The sequence below is a fragment of the Danio rerio genome, chromosome 17, assembly GCF_052040795.2.
Source record: "Danio rerio strain M-AB ecotype USA chromosome 17, GRCz13ab, whole genome shotgun sequence".
Taxonomy (NCBI): Eukaryota; Metazoa; Chordata; class Actinopteri; order Cypriniformes; family Danionidae; genus Danio; species Danio rerio.
Window position 1 is genome coordinate 745,607 of NC_141037.1, and position 19,306 is coordinate 764,912.

General features: G+C 41.8%; 2 protein-coding genes and 1 long non-coding RNA gene across 4 annotated transcripts in view; 1 reads left to right on the forward strand and 2 right to left on the reverse strand.

The window, feature by feature from the left end:
* Positions 1-1,694: 1,694 nt before the first annotated feature.
* Positions 1,695-6,365, reverse strand: LOC147839855 (uncharacterized). Its single transcript, XR_015513083.1, has 3 exons — positions 3,927-6,365; positions 1,843-1,997; positions 1,695-1,794 (listed from the first exon to the last, which is right to left on the reverse strand). It is a non-coding gene; the product is annotated as an uncharacterized LOC147839855 (long non-coding RNA).
* On the forward strand, positions 4,123-9,623 carry zgc:194887. Its single transcript, NM_001128762.1, has 2 exons — positions 4,123-4,268; positions 8,886-9,623. The coding sequence occupies exons 1-2, from the start codon at positions 4,145-4,147 to the stop codon at positions 9,578-9,580; spliced, it is 819 nt and encodes a 272-aa protein (NP_001122234.1). The 5' UTR covers positions 4,123-4,144; the 3' UTR covers positions 9,581-9,623.
* A 2,307-nt stretch (positions 9,624-11,930) lies between these two features.
* Positions 11,931-19,306, reverse strand: part of chrm5a (cholinergic receptor, muscarinic 5a) — a 32,206-nt gene continuing 24,830 nt past the window's right edge. The window contains exon 2 of one of the 2 annotated variants that reach the window (XM_087289136.1): positions 11,931-18,475. In XM_087289136.1, the coding sequence (XP_087145262.1) occupies positions 16,956-18,428 (1,473 nt within the window). In that variant the 5' untranslated portion in view covers positions 18,429-18,475 and the 3' untranslated portion in view covers positions 11,931-16,955. 2 annotated transcript variants of the gene reach the window in all.

The following is a 19,306-nucleotide window of genomic DNA, read 5'->3' on the forward strand; positions in this document are numbered from 1 at the left end:
GAGATTCCTGTAATTTTGTCTGACTTTAACTGCAGTTCAGCAGTTTCTCTTTCACTCATGAATATTTCTTTCAGGCCCCCGTGACAAACTGGGCTATTAGACGCACAGCAGGAGTGAGGACTGCTGAGAGTGTTTTGGAGTTTAGTAATGCACGCCGAATGGACAGAAGAAAACTTCCGCATTTTGCCATGAAACCCGTTCTCAAAGACTTAATTTTAGTAAGTAAAATTTGGGTAGCACACATTTTTTTATTCTGAATGTGTTCGGCAGAATTCAGATGAGCCATTTTAATCTAGATTAATTTCAAGATTACAGTGATCTAAAAAATGATCTATGCCCACCTCGTGTGTTGTATAGTCAACAAAAATGCTGTGGGATTTTCAAAATGGAAAGCCTGTTCCACCTCCAACATCAAAACATTCAATAATTTCATAATTTGGTTTAATATTCACTGCTGAAAGTCCAAACACTGAAGAGCAAATCCATCCATGTGCAGCTCCACAAGTCCCAAACCAAGTGGAGACAGTGGAGGAACAAACTTCACCAATTGACCAAAGTGAAGGATAACAACCTGGAGAGAAACCAGGCTCAGTTGGGCACCACCATTTCTCCTCTGGCCAAACTTCTTGTGCAGAGCTGCAGTCTAGGCGCCGGAGGCTGGAGAACGCTGGATGTCCATTGTGCAGAAGCTGCAGGTGTGAGTAGGTCACCGGCGAGTGATCAGCCTTGCCCACGGGATCAATGAGAAGACTCTTCTGTCAATGGGGTCTTGCACAGACCTGTCGACATTGAAATGTGAAAATAAGGGATAAGCCCACCAGAACCCCTCACCCTACACACCCCCCCATAAAAAATTTTTAGTAAATATGTTCATCTGGAGCTGTTTCACTGTAAATAAACAGTTAAATGATCAGTAAAATGTATTATTATTATTATTTTATATTTACAAAAGAATAGATAAATACTTTCCCAGAGATGGGTTGCGGCTGGAAGGGCATCCGCTGCGTAAAATCTTGCTGGATAAGTTGGCGGTTCATTCCGCTGTGGTGACCCCGGATTAATAAAGGGACTAAGCCGACAAGAAAATGAATGTATGAATGAATGATAAACACATTAGCAGCAAATTAGTAAAGTTCAGCTTATTAAAATGAATAGCTATTATAAAGAAACATAATAAAGTTATCAAATCTCATTCATCTTTTCTTCACTGTATCACTCACACATTCGGATTAAAGAGCAGCGAATGAATCTCTCATTCATTTAGATTTTTCGTTTGATTACATGAAACAGCAGAGGTGTCTCTGTAAAAATGCACACATCTAACATTATAATGAAACCGTTCGACTGCTTTACTAACTGTTCATGCTCTTTTAGGACAAAACTAGTTGTGTTTAAAAAAAACCCACCAAGATCGACATCTCTAGATGTTATTATCATTAATTATGTGTATATGTCTGTTTAAACCCAGACTTTCACTCTGCTTCAAATCGTGTGTACGGAATCTGTTTGGGAAGCAGTGTCTATTATCACTATGGAGCGCGTCAGCTGACATTCACGCACCGCTATATGACTGTTTTGAGGATTGCAAAGGAGGGGCGACGGCACCTGTAATGAAAAGCAAAGGGAATCCTGCCGTTTTTATTCTTATTTCAAAGTGTTTTCATGCCTAAATAAAATGAAAGCAGAGAACAGACTTGTTTAAGAGCAAAGGGCGGCCCCTGTTGGTTCGGTGGTATGGGTTGTGTATAGGGAGGATCGGCTCTTTAATGTTTATTGCCACCCTTCATAGAAAGACTGAGAATACGAGAGAAATACGGCAAAATACCTTTACAGCATGATAGCAGGATAGAACTGTAAAATACAGGAGAATCCCAGGAAAAACGGGAGGGTTGACGGGAATGCTTTTAGGAATCATTCTCATGCTCTCCACTCCTCCATGACCACCACAGCAGCTGCTCAGGATACGGCCTGGTCCAGGATTATGGAAACCTGGATACCTGGAAAACAAAAACACATATGTGATTGTGAGAATAATGTTTGTGGACTACAGCTCAGCATTCAACACCATAGTGCCTTCCACGCTGGTGGTGAAGCTCCAGGATCTGGGTCTACACAGCTCTCTGTGCAACTGGATCCTGGGCTTCTTGTCAAGCAGACGCCAGGTGGTCAGAATGAACAACATCACCTCATCCACACTGATCCTCAACACTGGTGCTCCACAGGGCTGTGTTCTCAGCTCACTCCTGTACTCCCTGTACACACGACTGTACAGCCAAACACAGCTCCAACGTCATCGTTAATTTGCTGATGGCCTAATCACCGATAATGATTAGACAGAGAGGAGGTGCACACACTGATGCCATGGTGTGAGGAAAACAAGATCACTCAACATCAGCAAAACCAAGGAGCTGGTGGTGGATTTCAGGAGAGAGAAGAGAGAGCACACCCCCATCACCATCAGCGGGACGCCAGTGGAGAGAGTCAGCACTTTCAAGTTTCTTGGAGTCCACATCGCTGAGGATTTGACATGGACGGCTCACACAGATGCAGTGCTTAGGAAGGCACAACAACGCCTCTTCTTCCTCGGGCGTCTCAGGAGGTTTGGAATGAGCCCCCACATCCTCCGCTCGTTCTACACCTGCACTGTGGAGAGCATCCTGCTGCGTCACCACCTGGTATGGAAACAGCACCAGGAGCAATCGCAAGGGCGTACATAGGATTGTGCTGGACACGTAGTAGGAGGTGAGCTTCCCTCCCTCCAGGACATCTACACCAGGCGGTGCATGAGGAAAGCCAAGAGAATTATCAGTGACTCCAGCCACCCAAGACATAGACTTTTCTCTCTGCTACCCTCAGGCAGACGGTTCCGCAGCATCCGATCACGCACCAGCCGACTGAAGGAAAGCTTCTTCCCTCAGACTATCAGGCTGATGAACACTAAACACACTCTTCCATACCCCTCACTGCACACCATCAACATGTAGCATGCACTACTTGAAACAACACTGCCTACAACTATGAGTTCACCTATTCATCGCACATATCGCTGTCAACACTGCCAATTTTACATTGCCCTGTATTGAGTAAGTTTGTTGTCTGTTGCAGTATTTTACAGTGCCTGGAGCCAGCACCTAAGCTGTTCACTGTTCAGATGCTGATGATGTGACAATAAAAGTGATTTGATTTGATTCCTTGGCATCAATTTTCTCTGGACAAGTGCTGCTTTGAGGAATGCCCTTGTATGAAGATGGTGTGGGTGATGAAAAATGCAAATGACTCTCATTTGAACTCCAAGTTCACTGATTTAACGTCGTTAAAAAGGAGAATAAAGTGGGGCAGCACAGTGGCTCAGTGGTCAGCACTGTGGTGTCACAGCAAGAAGGTCGCTAGTTCGATTCCAGGCTGCGTCAGATTGTGTTTCTGTGTGGAGTTTGCATGTTCTCTCCGTGTTGGTGTGGGTTTCCTCCGGGTGCTCCGGTTTCCCCCACAGTCCAAACACATGCACTATAGGGGAACTGATCAACTACATTGGCCGTAGTGTATGAGTGTGTGTGTGTGTGAGTGAGTGTGTATGGGTGTTTTCCAGTACTGGGTTGCGGATGGAATAGTTGGCGGTTCATGCCGCTGTGGCGACCCCTGATAAATAAGGCACTAAGCAGAAGAAAAATGAATGGACAATAAAGTATAACAAATGTGTTGTGAATTAGGCAGAATGGTTTTGTGAGAAAGTGTGCTCATAAATACCAAAAACATACTCCATTACAACGAGACCCACAAACTCAGACGGGATTAAAATCACAATCTGATAAAGACGCATCTCTCTAGCATCCCCCAGTAGAACTAGCCTCATCAGAATTTCTGCCACATGTATTTAATATTTTCTGTATATTTCTGAGCCTATCAGCACATTTAAAACAGAAACTCACGTCTGATTGCTGTGACCGGGAGGTCAAGGTCCGGCAGGTAATCAGGTCATGAATCAGATAAAGCGAAGGATCCTGGCGTACAGTAGAGTCCAGATAAAGGGCTGAAGTCCAGAGCTGATAGAGGCCCGGTGCAGTCTGGGTGCACACATGAACACACACACACTCACACACAGACAGATGATTTCTGCATTCTGATGGGTTTCTCTCTCCGTCTGAGGATGCGTGTGTTGTGGTGTGCTGTTTTTCTGCTTTTGTGTGTTCAGACTGAAGCGTCTCCTGTTGAAAACCTCCATCTACTCCATCCGGATGAACACAAGCTCATCCTGAACCTCGGACAGAAAGGTCAGATCATTCATTCATTCATGCATGCGTTCACACTGTTTTTGTCTTGTTTCTAGTCCAAATATCTAAAAACTTTTAAATCAAGAAGGATTTTCTAGACAAGCGAAAATATTGTGTTGTTTTCAGAAATAATGAGTCAACATTACTGAGATTTTCACTGAAACAAAATTAATCTGCCAATGGGGGAAGCAGAATAATCTTATTTTAAATTAAAAAACAAGTCTATTTTACTTTTTTAGCTTTTTTAAAGGAAAAACTCACTTAATTTTGACATGGTTTTTAGCTTTTCGCTACTAAAACACTCTGACATTTGACCCACCAGACGAGAGGTCAAAGATCAAGCAGGATTTAGGGTGTGTCCATAAACACCTGATGAACTAGATCTGATAAAGACTAATCGTATCAGATTAACACACACAACACACTAGACATGTTTCTGCAGAACAATATCATTTCAGTATTATGCTCGTGTGAGTGTGTGTATGCATGCATGTGTATGTGTATAGTATGAGGTAGGATTTAAATGAAACTTTGCTGATCAACACATACATAAAACACGTGCATATACACCTATAAATTACTCACATATACAGTTGAAAGCAGAAGTGTACATACACTTTAAAAAGGAACATAACCATTTAAAAAAAAATGTCTGATGGTAAATGATACTAAACGTTTACTCTATTAGCTCTGTCAGGATTACCTGAATGATTTACATTTCCTAAATGCCAGAATAATGAGACAATTTCTTATTAATTTCTAGACAGTCAGAAGTTTACACACATTTCTTGGTATTTTTCAGCTTTGCTTTTAAACTGTATAACTTTGGTCAAGTGTTTTGGGTCTCCTTCCACAAGCTTCTCACAATAGTTTGCAAGAGTTTTGGCCAATTCCTCCTGACAGAATTGGTGTAACTGAGTCAGATTTGTAGGCTGTCTTGCTCGCACAAGCTTCTTCAGCTCTGCCCACACATTCTCAATAGGATTGGGATCAGGGCTTTGTGATGGCCACTCCAAAACATTCACTCTGTTGTCCTTAAAGCACATTTGAACTAATTTGGCAGTGTGCTTAGAGTCATCGTCTGTCTGGAAGAGCCATTTGTGGCCAAGTTTTAATTTCCTGGCTGATGTGTTAAGATGTTGCTTCAGAATTTCTCCATTATGTTCTGTCTTCATGATGCCATCTATACTGTGAAGTGGACCAGTCCCTCCTGCAGCAGAACAGCCCCACAACATGACGCTGCCGCCCCCATACTGCACAGTTGGGATGGTGTTCCTAGGTTTGTGCGCTTTCCCCTTTGTCCTCCAGATGTAACACTGCTCATTATGGCCAAACAGTTCAATCTCAGCTCCATCAGAGCACAGGACATGTCTCCACACATCAGTCTGCAGTGTGATTCAGCTGATGGTAATCTGGCTTTGTTGTTGATTCTGGCTTGTTGGTTTTCTCATGTTGTCACACAGGGAAGCAGTGTGTTTGAGCTTTTCCTTCAATACTATTCTACAGTTGTGCCTCACATTAACTCAAATGTTGTCAATCAGCCAATCAGAAACCTCCAAAACCCTGACATCATCATCTGAGCTTTATCAGAGGCAGAATCATCTTATTGTGAGTAAACTTGACTTTCAAGAAGAGTTAGAACAATTTCTCAAACCATATCTCTCTCATTATTCTGCTGTTAAGCAGAACAGAAACACACGTGATCATCCTCACTTACCTAAAAGAGAAACGGTTTACTCACATTAACATCTGACTGTGTTTAAAATGGTTATGCACCTTTTAATACAGTGCATGGAAACGTCTGCTTTCAACTGTTCATCTAAATTATTGGATGTTCAAAACAACACACATAAAACTTGTGTACAAACATATAAACTTGATGCATTTAGATTTAGTTAATAAAACTATTCCATTTAGAAATGTGTTGAAAAAAAATCTCTCCGTTAAACATAAATATACTAAATGCACAGCTAGTGTTTTTCAGCCAGCAATAAACTTCTGGTGAAAGTTTTCACAAGCTTTCTTTTACAGCATTGATGTTGTAATGTAATTAAAATACAATCAGTTAAATGGATTTAAGCATGCACTTAGTTGTTTAAGCGTAAAACAAGATGAAAGACGCAAGCAGCGAGAGGGGTCTGGGTGCAGACCTGGTGCAGTGCAATCTGAGCTGCATGCTTTTTAATGGGTTCACCTAACCCCACCCCTCACGGTAACGTCACTCGCTCCATTGAGTGCACTGAGTCTGATATTGCATCTCTGAGATATGCAGTCTCAGCCTGCATCATCAAGGCTGCATCCAGGTACTATTGTGAGCAGCAAGTGAACGCTGAGGCCATACTCACACTAGGTACAGTTGCCTCGAACCGGGCCAAAGCACGCTTGTCCCCCCTCCCGTCTCCCCCGACGGCCCGCACTCACACTACAATCAGGCCTGGGCATGCTTACGTCATCGCTGCTGCACTGTTCAGTGAGAAGCGCTCTCTCACTCAGCAGACAGTGGAGATTTCTCTAGTTATATCGTTTCAGTCATTTGATATGTCATCAAATATTTCGCCAAACAGTCCTTAGGGATGCGGGGACGTGCAGTCAGATATTTATATATATATATATATATATCTAGACATCTTTATCTAGATATGATATAGCCAGTCACATTTGTTTCTGTAATAGTTAAACCACAGTGAGTTCATGTATTTAGCATATTATTTTATGGCTATATTCTACAGTAACATGCTATGTCAGTTAGCAGCGGATTATAAATCGACTTTCTTATGAAAATTCCTAATGCCCCCGGGCCCCCCTGATTATTTTTTTAACACATTTCTAAACATAACAGTGTTAATAACTCATCTCTAATAACTGATTTATTTTCTCTTTGCCATGATGACAGTAAGTAATACTTGACAAGACATTTTTAAAGAAACTTCTATACAGCTTAAAGTGACATTTAAAGGCAGGTTAGGGTAATTTGGCAAGTCATTGTATAACGATAGTTTTTTATGCTGATGATCGGAAAAAAATATAGCTTAAAGGGGCTAATTATTTTGACCCTTAAATGGTTTTTAAAAAATGTAAGACTGCTTTTATTCTAGCCTAAATAAAACAAATAAGACTTTCTCCAGAAGAACAAGTATTATCAGACATACTGTGAAAATGTCCTTGCTCTGTTAAACATCATTTTGAAAATATTTAAAATAGGAAAAAATAATTAAAAGGGGGGCAAATAATTCTGACTTCAACTACATTTATTGTCACAGTCGTGTAAATGATCAGTTTAAGCCTTTTTTATGTATATTCAGATCTTATTTTCATTCAACTCCAGCAATAGCTGGATTCCTTCATCCATAATATTTGGGTTTTCCTGGAATATTCTACAACTTTTGTGAGGCATATATGGAATTTCTGCTCAAGTGTGAATGAAACAGGCATTACATGCATTCAAAGTGCTACAATGCCCACATCAACCTATTTTGAGGAAAACTAAAAATCTCCCTCTAAAGAAATTTGAAGTAAACACATTTTTAGCATTTAAATCTTTATTTTTTTGTACTATTTTTGATACAATTGTTTTTTAAAAAAGCCCATTGAATATCAATATTTTGCGAGGTATTGAATTTAGAAATTCCAGTATCTTGACAACACTACACCTCAGTTAATCACTCTGTCCAAATAAACATGTGTGTAGCTTTGTATCACATTGGATAACAACTTGGTCCATAAAAAAAATTATATTTTCAGATATGAAGACATGCAGAAATTTTAATTTTCAAAAAACAAAAAGAAACTGCAAATCAGGAGAGGAGATAGGAGGCTCAAGGGGCATGATATGGCTCATAACAGAATAGTAAATAAGAAGTGGGTAATTTTTAAATTTTTTTCCTTTTTGGTGTTACAAGTCACAAAGCTTCACAATTTATTGTTATAGACTGTCAACTCAAAAACCATTTATTTATCATTAAACTATCTCTAATCCTATTATTAAGATTACAATAGATCAAATTGTGAAACTGGGTTTTTTTTTAGGGGGTGGGGGGCGGGGGGGTCTTTGGGGCTAAGCCCCTTATCCCTTTCGACCCTAGCAACGCCCCTGGCATAGTGTGAGTAGGCCCTGAAACTCTCTGCATTTGATTCTTTGACTCTGTGTTGAAAATACTGTGGAAAAATATCTACATGAAGAGAAATAGATTTGCTTCTAGTCATGTAAACCACAGCGTCAGCGCATTCAGGAATAACAGTTTGTTGGCAAAAGCCGCTAAACGCCACCTGCCAAAAACCGCTATATCCCAAGAACCAATCAGAAGTGCGAATTGGATCACATGTTTTCATTGTAGCAGCGCGCTGATATGCCGGCTTTATTAGGAGACTGATTTATTCAGAGATGATCATTGTTTTTTTTCTAAGATATCAGATCTTAAATGCTGGGATTTTGTAACTGTATGACAGTTCTCCAGAAGCGCTTGAGCTGCTGACTGAAAATGAAGAGTCTGTGTTCATACAGCACCCTATTGGGGAAAAGATGTAAAATAATAACAGTTAACCGGAGGGCTAATAATTCATGCATGCTAATATATTTGCATGCATGTGAACATGTCTCTCTGTGTGTTTGTGTATCAGAGATCCCACGGGATTGTCATGATCTGTGGCAGCGCTCGGGCGGTGAGGCGCGGGACGGCCTGTATGTGATCCGGCCCGGTGGCTCAAGCATCGCGGTGTTCTGCGCCATGGCGGACGGCGGCTGGACGGTGGTGCAGCACATCACGGTCAACAGCAGCGTGGACTTTGACCGCTCCTGGGACGACTATAAACGCGGCTTCGGTTCGCTCACCGGGAACCACTGGCTGGGCAACGAGCACCTGCACCAGCTCACCAGCGGCCCAGAGCGATTCAAACTCGGCATTAAACTGGTGGACGGAGACGCGGTGACCAAAACCGGCGAGTACGACCCGGTGATGGTGGAGGACGAGCGGGCGCAGTACCGGCTGAGGCTCGGGCTGTTCACGGGCACCGCAGCGGATGCGCTCACGGCGGACACTGAGAACTACCTCCACGACAACCAGCGCTTCACCACCAGAGACAGAGACAACGACAACTACTACCAGAACTGTGCCCGGCTAGAGTTCCAGGGCGTGGCGGGCGGCGGCTGGTGGTACGATGCGTGCGCAGGCGCCAACTTGAACCGCAGGAACGTCATCTACTGGCAGAAAGACTGCAATAAAGAGCGCATGTGCAAATACGCCTGGATGATGGTGAAGCCCTCAGAGCAGCTCAAAGTCATCCGCAGCGGAGAGTGTGGCAGAGACGAGCTCTGAGGTGTGAAGTACTACAGTCATCTATACTGGTGTTTTTGAAGCATACTATAGTAAAGTGTTCATTACAGTACTCACTGTTCATGTGTGTTCCATCATACTGTAAAAATACCTAGAGTCAACTTAAAATATACTGTAGTCTAGTTTTGTTTTTACTACAGTAAACTGTGGCGTATTGTAGTATAATATTTCTTATGTCACCATAGCAACCGCAAAATCGCCATGACAAATCAATTACTATGACTGTTGTGTTACCATCGCTGTTGTGTAGAAATCGACAAGTACTATAGTCGTTGTTACTATAGCAACTTTGGAATCACCACAACAGATTAATTACTATAGCCGTTGTGTTACCATAGAAACTGTAGAATCGCCACAAAAGATCAATTACTATTGTGGTTGTGTTGCTATGGTAACTGTAGAATTGCCAGAACAGATCAGTTACTGTAGTTGTTTTTACCATAGCAACTGTAGAATCGCCACAACAGATCAAATACTTTACTTTAGTATGGATCAAAAACATTAGTGTTTACTATATATATATATATATTACTGTTGTATTTTTGTGTAGGTGCTTCTATGACTTTTAAAGGCTGATCTAGCATGCAACAAACACACAAACAAACAAACAAACAAACAAACAAACAAACAAAAATGACTGTTTCTGTCTCAATTATATTAACTATATAAAAGAATTTAATATTATATTATATTATTATTATTATATTAAAAAACAGATCGTTCACCCTTTTGCAGAAATTTGTTCTTATTTTGATCATAAACTCACTTAATTTTAATATATATTTTTTTACAAGCATTTACCTTGAAATGTTTTATAATTAAGTTTTTATTAAGGGAACAAAAGCTTTAAGAAACTATTTGAATTGTTTATGGGTTTTCTCCATAAATGTTTAAGATATATGGGCATTTACAAATGAACATCAGTGGTTTGGCGTTGAGCTGGTTTGCACAGAGAAATATTTTTGTACAATGATCTAGTTGTTTGAGTGTGCTGAAACTTCAATTATATACATTTGTTGAGTTTCCCAGACACCTTTGGGCTGATTTCTGTTGAGAAAAGCTAATGACTTCTCCTCTGAAAGTGAATATTTATTTATTCAGATGCATTGATTCAGTTTGAAAATTTCTCAGGGTTATGCTGTTTTGTTAATATGTAATATTCATAAATGTGGCGTTTAATGATTTCATTTTTTTTTTATTTGTTTTAGTGGGATTCACACTAAGCATTCTCATTAGATGTGCTACTACATTTGATAAAGGGATATATTTGAAATAAATATGGAAAACAAATGCTGTGTATCGTGCATCAGTTTGCATGTGTGTGGCTCATGTGTAATTTGAATATTCTGAACATTTCGTAATTTTTAATTGATTGTAAAGATATAAATGCAGTAATGTTGTGATAAAAATGTTAACACAACATTCAGTTTTAGTTATAATTATAGCAATACAATTAAAAGAAAATGTAAAAAAACTATATGACAATTTTAATGGACTACACGAATTGTTGTTGTGTTACCATAGCAACTGTAGAATCACCACAACAGATCAGTTACTATAGTTCTTCTGTTATTATAGCAACTGTTCAACCACCAAAACAGATCAGTCACTATAGTTGTTGTATTACCATAGCAACTGTAGAATCACCACAACAGATCAGTTACTATAGTTCTTCTGTTATTATAGCAACTGTTCAACCACCAAAACAGATCAGTCACTATAGTTGTTGTATTACCATAGCAACTGTAGAATCACCACAACAGATCAGTTACTATAGTTGTTGTGTTACCATAGCAACTGTAGAATCACCACAACAGATCAGTTACTATAGTTGTTGTGTTACCATAGCAACTGTAGAATCATCACAACAGATCAGTTACTATAGTTGTTGTGTTACCATAGCAACTGTAGAATACCACAAAAGATCAATTATTATAGTTGTTGTGTTACCATAGCAACTGTAGAGTCACCACCTTACCAGATCAGCTGCTATAGTTATTGTGTAACCATAGCAACTGTAGAATCACCACGACAGATTAATTACTATAGTTGTTACCATAGCAACTGTAGAATCACAACAATAGATTAATTTGAGTGTTTTACTATAGTATAATTCCAAACACTAGTATTTTTTCATGTGGACTCACAATGTGTCTGTACAGTATTTGCCCTGAAAAATTATAGTGCAGATATAAATGATTAAGCAATTCAACACATGATGGTCGATTATCTGGATTTAATTTTATTCCATGAACATTTAAAAGTCAGGTTGATTTATACTGAAGTGTTCAGTCCACTCATCAGACTGATCACACACACACACACACACACACACACACACACACACACACACACACACACACACACACACACACACACACACACACACACACACAAACTCAATGCTTTCAGTCTAGGTTTACATTTGTTGAATAAACAGAGTTCGCGGTGTGTTTGTTGGAATTGTTTACGGCACATCGAAACACATTTTCCAAGCACCTATAGAGAAAACACATGGTTTGTTTCCTGAAGAACAGCAGAGCTGGAGACACCAACATGACAGCATGAAATATTGAGAGGCCTTCGATTGAAATCACAGCGTCTAAACCTCCTGCAGACACACACACACTGCGAAATACAGCCTGCTTCTGTCATTTACACTCTAATAATGGCACAGTAAGGCATTTAAAGTGAACAACATTAGCCCTTTAACACTGTCACAAACACGGATAAAACCAGCTCTGAGCATGAACCTGACGAGTGTGTTCTCAACAAGCAGGAAACACCATCAGACAAATCTCACACGAAAAAAATACTACAGTAATTTACAGTAAACCCTAGAGTGTTTTTGAACCAGTAAAGCAGTTCAATTAATCTGTTGCTATGGTAACACTACAACTATAGCAACTGATCTGTTGTGGTGATTCTACAGTTGCTATGGTAACATGACAACTATAGTAATCGATCTGTTGTGATTCTACAGTTGCTATGGTAACACAACTATAGTAATCGATCACTAGTGGTAATTCTACAGTTGCTATGGTAACAACAACTATAGTAATTGATCTGTTGTGGTGATTCTACAGTTGCTATGGTGACAAATATTGTAATACAAACAAATGACCTAGTGCTGTAGTCTTCTATATCTATAGTGTGTATTCCATTACAATGCACCACAGTTAGCTAAAGTATACCCCAGTGTTATTAGAGGTTATCAGTTCACTATTGTTAGTACTACAGTATGCTGGAGCAGTCATTAACAGCTGTAGGTACTTTAATATATACAGTATAATACCCTTTACTATAGTATGGTTCAAAAACACTTGTGTTAACTGTACTTTACTGCAGTATTTGATCAATGCTTTGAAAACACAGCTGCTTTAATGAGATTACGCTCCAAACCAAGGGTTATGACAGAGTTAGAGCTTAGTTAACACAAAGATTCCTGAAATGTAAATATTAAAGGGAGAATCTGATCAGTGCTTTAAATAAAACATGGCCCTGCCTGCAGAAGAAACACATAAGCTGGTTCAATGCCAACATTTCCTCCTGACACATGAGCGGGGCTTTACTGCGGCATCAAGACTTCAGGTGGGGGAGAACAATTCTTACAGTTTTTGCACAGAGAATCTTGCGCAGTAATCTCTGAGTGCTGTGCCTCATGCAGATCTTCACTTCTACACTCCTGGTTGGCCACTTTTGGTGAGGGGTTGTTTTTTGAGTTGTCTTAATCCAGCGTTGGGTCAAATAACCCAATATTGATTTTTTTAATAGTAAATTTAAATGACAGTTTTGAACTCAATGGTTGAGTTTGTTCAAATTTGACTTAATGTTGGTGAACAACATATTTTGGAGTGCACAGAAACCCTCATCCCTACACAGAAACTTAACCCAAAAAGTATTTGAATTCATGGGAGCCCCTATACTCTGAACCATGTTGGGTTTTCTCAACTGAGTGTTGGGTGAAATAAGGACAAACCCAACGCTGAATTTATTTGTTCAATTACATTTTACATTTTTAAACCCAATGTTAGATTTGTCTGTATTTGACACAATGTTAGATTACAACAACCCAGCATATTTTGGAGTGTACTGAACCCCCATCCCATCACAATAACTTAACCCAAAAAGTATTTGAACTGATGGGAATCCCTAATTTTTGTCCATTTAAATATATATATTTTTTGATTTATCCCAAATGGAGGAGTTTGTCTAAATTTGACCCAACATGGATTACAACAACCCACCATATTTTATAACCCAACCTTTTTTAGTGTGCAGACACCACTATCCCGTCACAGAACCATAAACTTAAGCCAAAAACGATTAGAGTCATTGGGAATCCCAGAGCTCAAGAAATGCTGGGTTGTCTTAATCCAATTTTGGGTCAAATATGGACAAACCAAATTTATTTTTTAAAATAAAATGTATATGACACTTTTTAACCCAATGTTTGGATTTGTCCATATTTGACACAACATTGGGTTACAACAACCCAGCATTTTTCAGAGTGAACACAATCTCCCTGACCCCATAAGAGGAACACAAAATCACCAAAAAAAAAAAAAAACTGATGGAACCCCAAGACCAGCCAGCAGTCCTGCCGAAACACTGTTTTTTTTTCTGCATGTCCCACTAAATTTCACAAACCAGGCTCATTCTGAAAACGACGTTTCTGGAGACCATGAATTATGTAGCCTTTTAGTGCCTACCGGCTGACCGCTTACCCCCGTGTGGAGGGCTTTCCTGCTGCAATCAGTTTGTCCGGTTAGCTCGTTGTGTACATTGGCGGACTTGAGACGCAGTGAGGAGCTGAACATGATGACTGTGTTCGAGTCCAGGGAAGAACAATTCCAGAAATCAGGTTAGACAAAAACATAATCCAAAAAATAAAGGTTCAAGCCTTGGCTGGGTCAGTTGGCATTTCTGTGTGGAGTTTGCATGTTCTCTCCGGGTTCACGTGGATTTCCTCTGGGTGCTAAAATTTCATCCAAGGATATGTGGTACAGGTGAATTCGGTATGCTAAAATTGACAGTTGTGTACGAATGTGTGGGTATGGATGTTTCCCAGTGATGGGTTGCAGCTGGAAGGGCATCCGCTGCATAAAAACATATGCTTGATAAGTTAGCTGTTAGATGCATGTTAATAGTGTAAACCCTTACACTATTAACATGCAAAGTTGTCTTAACCCAGTTTTGGGCCAAATATGGACAAACCTAATAGTTACTACTGGCGCAGTAGGTGGTGCTGTCGCCTCACAGCAAGAAGGTCACTGGTTCGAGCCTTGGCTGGTCTAGTTGGGGATTTTTGTGTGGAGTTTGCATGTTCTCCCTGTGTTTGCGTGGGTTTCCTCCGGGTGCTCCGGTTTCCCCCACAGTCCAAAGACGTGGTACAGGTGAATTGGGTAGGCTAAATTGTCCGTAGTGTATGTGTGTGTGTGTGTGTGTGTGTGTGTGTGTGAATGAGTGTGTGTGGATGTTTCCCAGAGATGAGTTGCGGCTCGAAGGGCATACGCTGTGTAAAAATGTGCTGGATAAGAGGGCAGTTAATTCCGCTGTGGCGACCCCGGATTAATAAAGGGATTAAGCCGACAAGAAAATGAATGAATGACACTTTTCAACCCAATGATTGGATTTGTCCATATTTGACACAATGTTGGGTTACAACAACACAGGGGTGGAGCGGGGGTGTTGGGGTCAGGTGACTTCTAGGGCTTCAGCCTTGAATGTTTTTTCAAAAGCCCAAAATCAGGGGTGTCCAAACTCTGTGTATGAGGGTCGGTGTCCTGCATATTTAAGTTCAAACCCTAATTAAACACACCAGAACCAGCTAATCAATACTTGTTGAAGCAAGTTGGAGGTAAGCTATGCAGGACACCGACCCTCCAGGATGGAGTTTGGACATCCCTGCCCTAAATCTTATGGGTTTGTTTAGTTTTGCCAAAATGTAGGTTTTAATCAATCAATCAATCAATCAATCAATCAATCAATCAATCAATCAATCAATCATTCATTCATTCATTCATTCATTCATCTTCTGCTGCTTTTCCGGGGCCGGGTCGCTGGGACAAGAATCTTAGGAGAGAACCCCAGACTTCTCACTCCCCAGACACTTCCTCCAGCTCCTCCGGGGGGATCCTGAGGTGTTCCCAGGCCAGCCGAGAAACATAGTCCCACCAGCGTGTCCTGAGTATACCCCGAGGCCTCCTCCCAGTGGGACATGCCTGGAACACCTCCCTAGGTAGGCGTCCAGCAGGCATCCAAAACAGATGCCCGAGCCACCTCAGCTGACTTCTCTCGATGTGGAGGAGCAGCGGCTCAACTCCTAGCTCCTCCTGGGTGTCAGAGTTCCTCACCCTATTCATAAGAGTGTGCCCTGCCACCCTTCGAAGGAAACTCATTTCGGCCGCTTGTATCAGAGATCTTGTCCTTTCGGTCATGACCCAAAGCTCATGAACACAGTGAGAGTAGGAACGTAGACTGACCGGTAAATCAAGAGCCTTGTCATTGGCTCAGCTCCTTCTTCACCACAACGGACTGGTACAGCAACCGCATTACTGCTGCCACTGCACCAATCCGCCTGTCAATCTCACGCTCCATCCTTCCCTCACACCTGAACTAAACCCCGAGATACTTAAACTCCTCCACCTGGGGTAAGGACTTTCCTCCAACCTGGAGATGGCAAGCCACCTTTTTCCAGTGGAGCACCATGGCCTCGAACTCGGAGGTGCTGATTCTCATCCCACATCACATGCAAAAACATTTAAATTGGATCAGCATTGCTTTTCCACAGAATCAATAAAATAATATCAGGGGGGTTTTCTCGATCTCTATTTTAAATTTATTTACGAGTTTTTAGCCGAGACAGTTCCATTGTGGTAAGTGCTTTCTCTTTGAAAGTGAGCCTACATCACGCACCGTGGTTCTGCATATCCACGCCTCCTGTCAATCCCTCAGCGTGGGATTCGTGACACTCGATGACACTCGTCTCATCACCACACCACAATTGTACTTTGTTTTTGTTTGTTAGTGACAAACTAAATTTGGGCTAAGCCCCAGATTCATAACCTCCAGCCCTGCCCCTGCAACAACCCAACATTTTTCAGAGTGTACACAAACCCCTAATCCCACCAAAGAAACAGAAAGTCAACCCCAAAAGCACTCTGAACTGATGGAAATCCTACGGCCAACTATCAGTCCTGTGAAAACACCCTTTTTGTCCCACTCAACAGCAGTCTGAATGTACAAAACCTGCTGCTGACAGTGAAGCTCGTCCTCCTGTGGTTAAAAAGTCTGGCTGCAGACTCGAATCCCTGATAATCCTGGCCAGTCACTCAGAGCAGGGTTTGCTGGTCCCTCATGTGAGTTTGCTGCCCACGGCCGGGTTCTGCCCACACCAATACAGCTTCTCCTCCGCCCGCTGCTTCCTCCACTGGCACAGCAGCAGCATGCGGAAGGTCTTCTGGAAGGTTTTGTTGCAGAGCGCGTAGCACATGGGGTTGACGGTGCTGTTGACATAGCACAGCCAGTAACCCAGATGCCAGAGCGAGAGCGGGATGCAGTCGGAGCAGAAGGTGGAGATCAGCACCATGATGTTGTACGGCGTCCAGGTGAGGATGAAGGCCAGCAGGATGGCGCTCAGAGTCTGCGCCGCCTTCTTCTCCTTGATCAGCACCATCCGTTTACGCTTCGTGATCTGGCATTTCAGCGTACCGTCGATTGGTTTCGAAGATGACGATGAGGAAGGGGCGTTCACAGATTCGGCCGACGAGAAAGACGAGGCTCCAGGTTTTGCGTCCCCGTTAGTGTTCTTTAGCGGACTGACATCTTTCGGTTTGAATTTATACGAAACACACTTCTTGGTCTTCGTAGGACTTGCTTTGACTGGAGTTGGGAAGAAGTTCTCTTCCTCGTAGCTTTCGCTCTTGTTCTCCTGATGTCTGCAAGACTCCTGGAAGTTCCCAGAGCGATCTTCCTCCTCGGAGGAGGCGTAGCTGTTAAAGTTGGTCAACTGATCATCCAGAGTTTTAGCAGCATTGGTGTGACTTAAAGCTTGGGTTCTTGATGTATTGCTAACATGTTTGCAGCCGAAACAAGACCGTATCTTTTGAGGCTGAGCGTCTCCGCTGGAATTTGTTGACGAGTTGATGCCTTGAAGTTCGGCAAGATCTTTAGTGCGTCTTTCGGTCTCCTTGTATATCCGACAGTAAAGAATAGTCATGACGGATACAGGAAAATAAAACGCGGCTATCGCCGTCCCGAAGGTGATCACAGGCTCGGAGAAAAACTGAATCTGGCACTGTCTTTCAGGAACGGTTCTTTTACCAACAAAATACTGCCAGCACAAAATCGGAGGAGCCCACAAGATAAAAGAAACAAGCCAAGCCAAACCAATCATAATCCCCGCTCTCTTCGGCGTCCGTTTGGCTCGGTATGTCAGAGGTCTCGTAATCGAGAAGTATCGGTCAAAGCTAATAACTAAAAGGTTCATAACTGATGCATTGCTCGCCACGTAATCCAAAGCCAACCACAGATCGCAGGCCAGACTCCCGAGCGCCCAGTAGCCCATGAGGATGTAGGAGGTGTACAGATTCATGGAGAAAACGCCGATGATCAGGTCAGCGAAGGCCAGACTCAGCAGATAATAATTGTTGACCGTCTTCAGCTGGCTGTTGACCTTGAAGGACAGCATGACCAGGATGTTTCCGATGATGGTGATGAAGCTGACGATGGCGGAGACGGTGGCGATGGCGATCACCTCCCACAGGCTGTGCGTGACCAGCTGGACGTCCGTGATGTTGGCGCGGAGGGTCAAGTTCTCCACACCCATAGTGATGCCCGTGGGTCGGTTCACAATTCGGTCAGCACGTCCATTTCCTGGAGACACACAAGAACAGACGTCAGAGCAGCGCAGAGTAGGACAGCTCTTTCATCAGCTCTAGATGGTGCAGTATGGACATTTTTGACTCTTCTAAAGATGAAAATTACCATATTGTGTTTACAGATACTTAGGAAACATGCCAAGTAAACATTAACAATGCTAAAGTCAGTTATACTCCTTTAAAAATGCCTAATTCCGCCTACTGATTGATTACCCAATTATATTTCAGCTCCCAGGGTTGCCAGATGGTGGAGAATGCAGCGTATTTCATTTCAGTTATGAAGACTCTCAACAAATGCATCTGAAATACATCCTCTGGAGGACAGCAGCAGCCTCCGAAATGAGATGCAGATTCAAAGTTATACACATGAGGTGGTTAAATTATGAAAATGTAAATATTAGCTGAGCAGCTCACAATGTAAGGCTTGATCATTAGGCATGCGCACTCCTGTTTGTCACATCAATCTGGCAACTGGCATTTGTGTCAAGTGGTATTGAGAGGGGCCAGTTGAATAAAACACTCTCCAATATTGATTTTGGACTGCAATACCTAGTTCAACCACTAGATTGTCAATTTATACATTCTGCACCTTTAAAGGGATAGTTCATCTGATAATTCACAGGTGTCAAACTCAGTTCCAAAAGGGCTGCAGCTCTGCACAGTTTAGTTCCAACCCTAATTAAACACACCTGATCAAACTAATTGAGTCCTTCAGGCTTGTTTGAAACCTACAGGTAAGTGTGTTGGAGCAGGGTCGGAACTAAACTGTGCAGGACTTCGGCCCTCCAGGAATTGAGTTTGACACCCCTGCGATAATTATACAGAT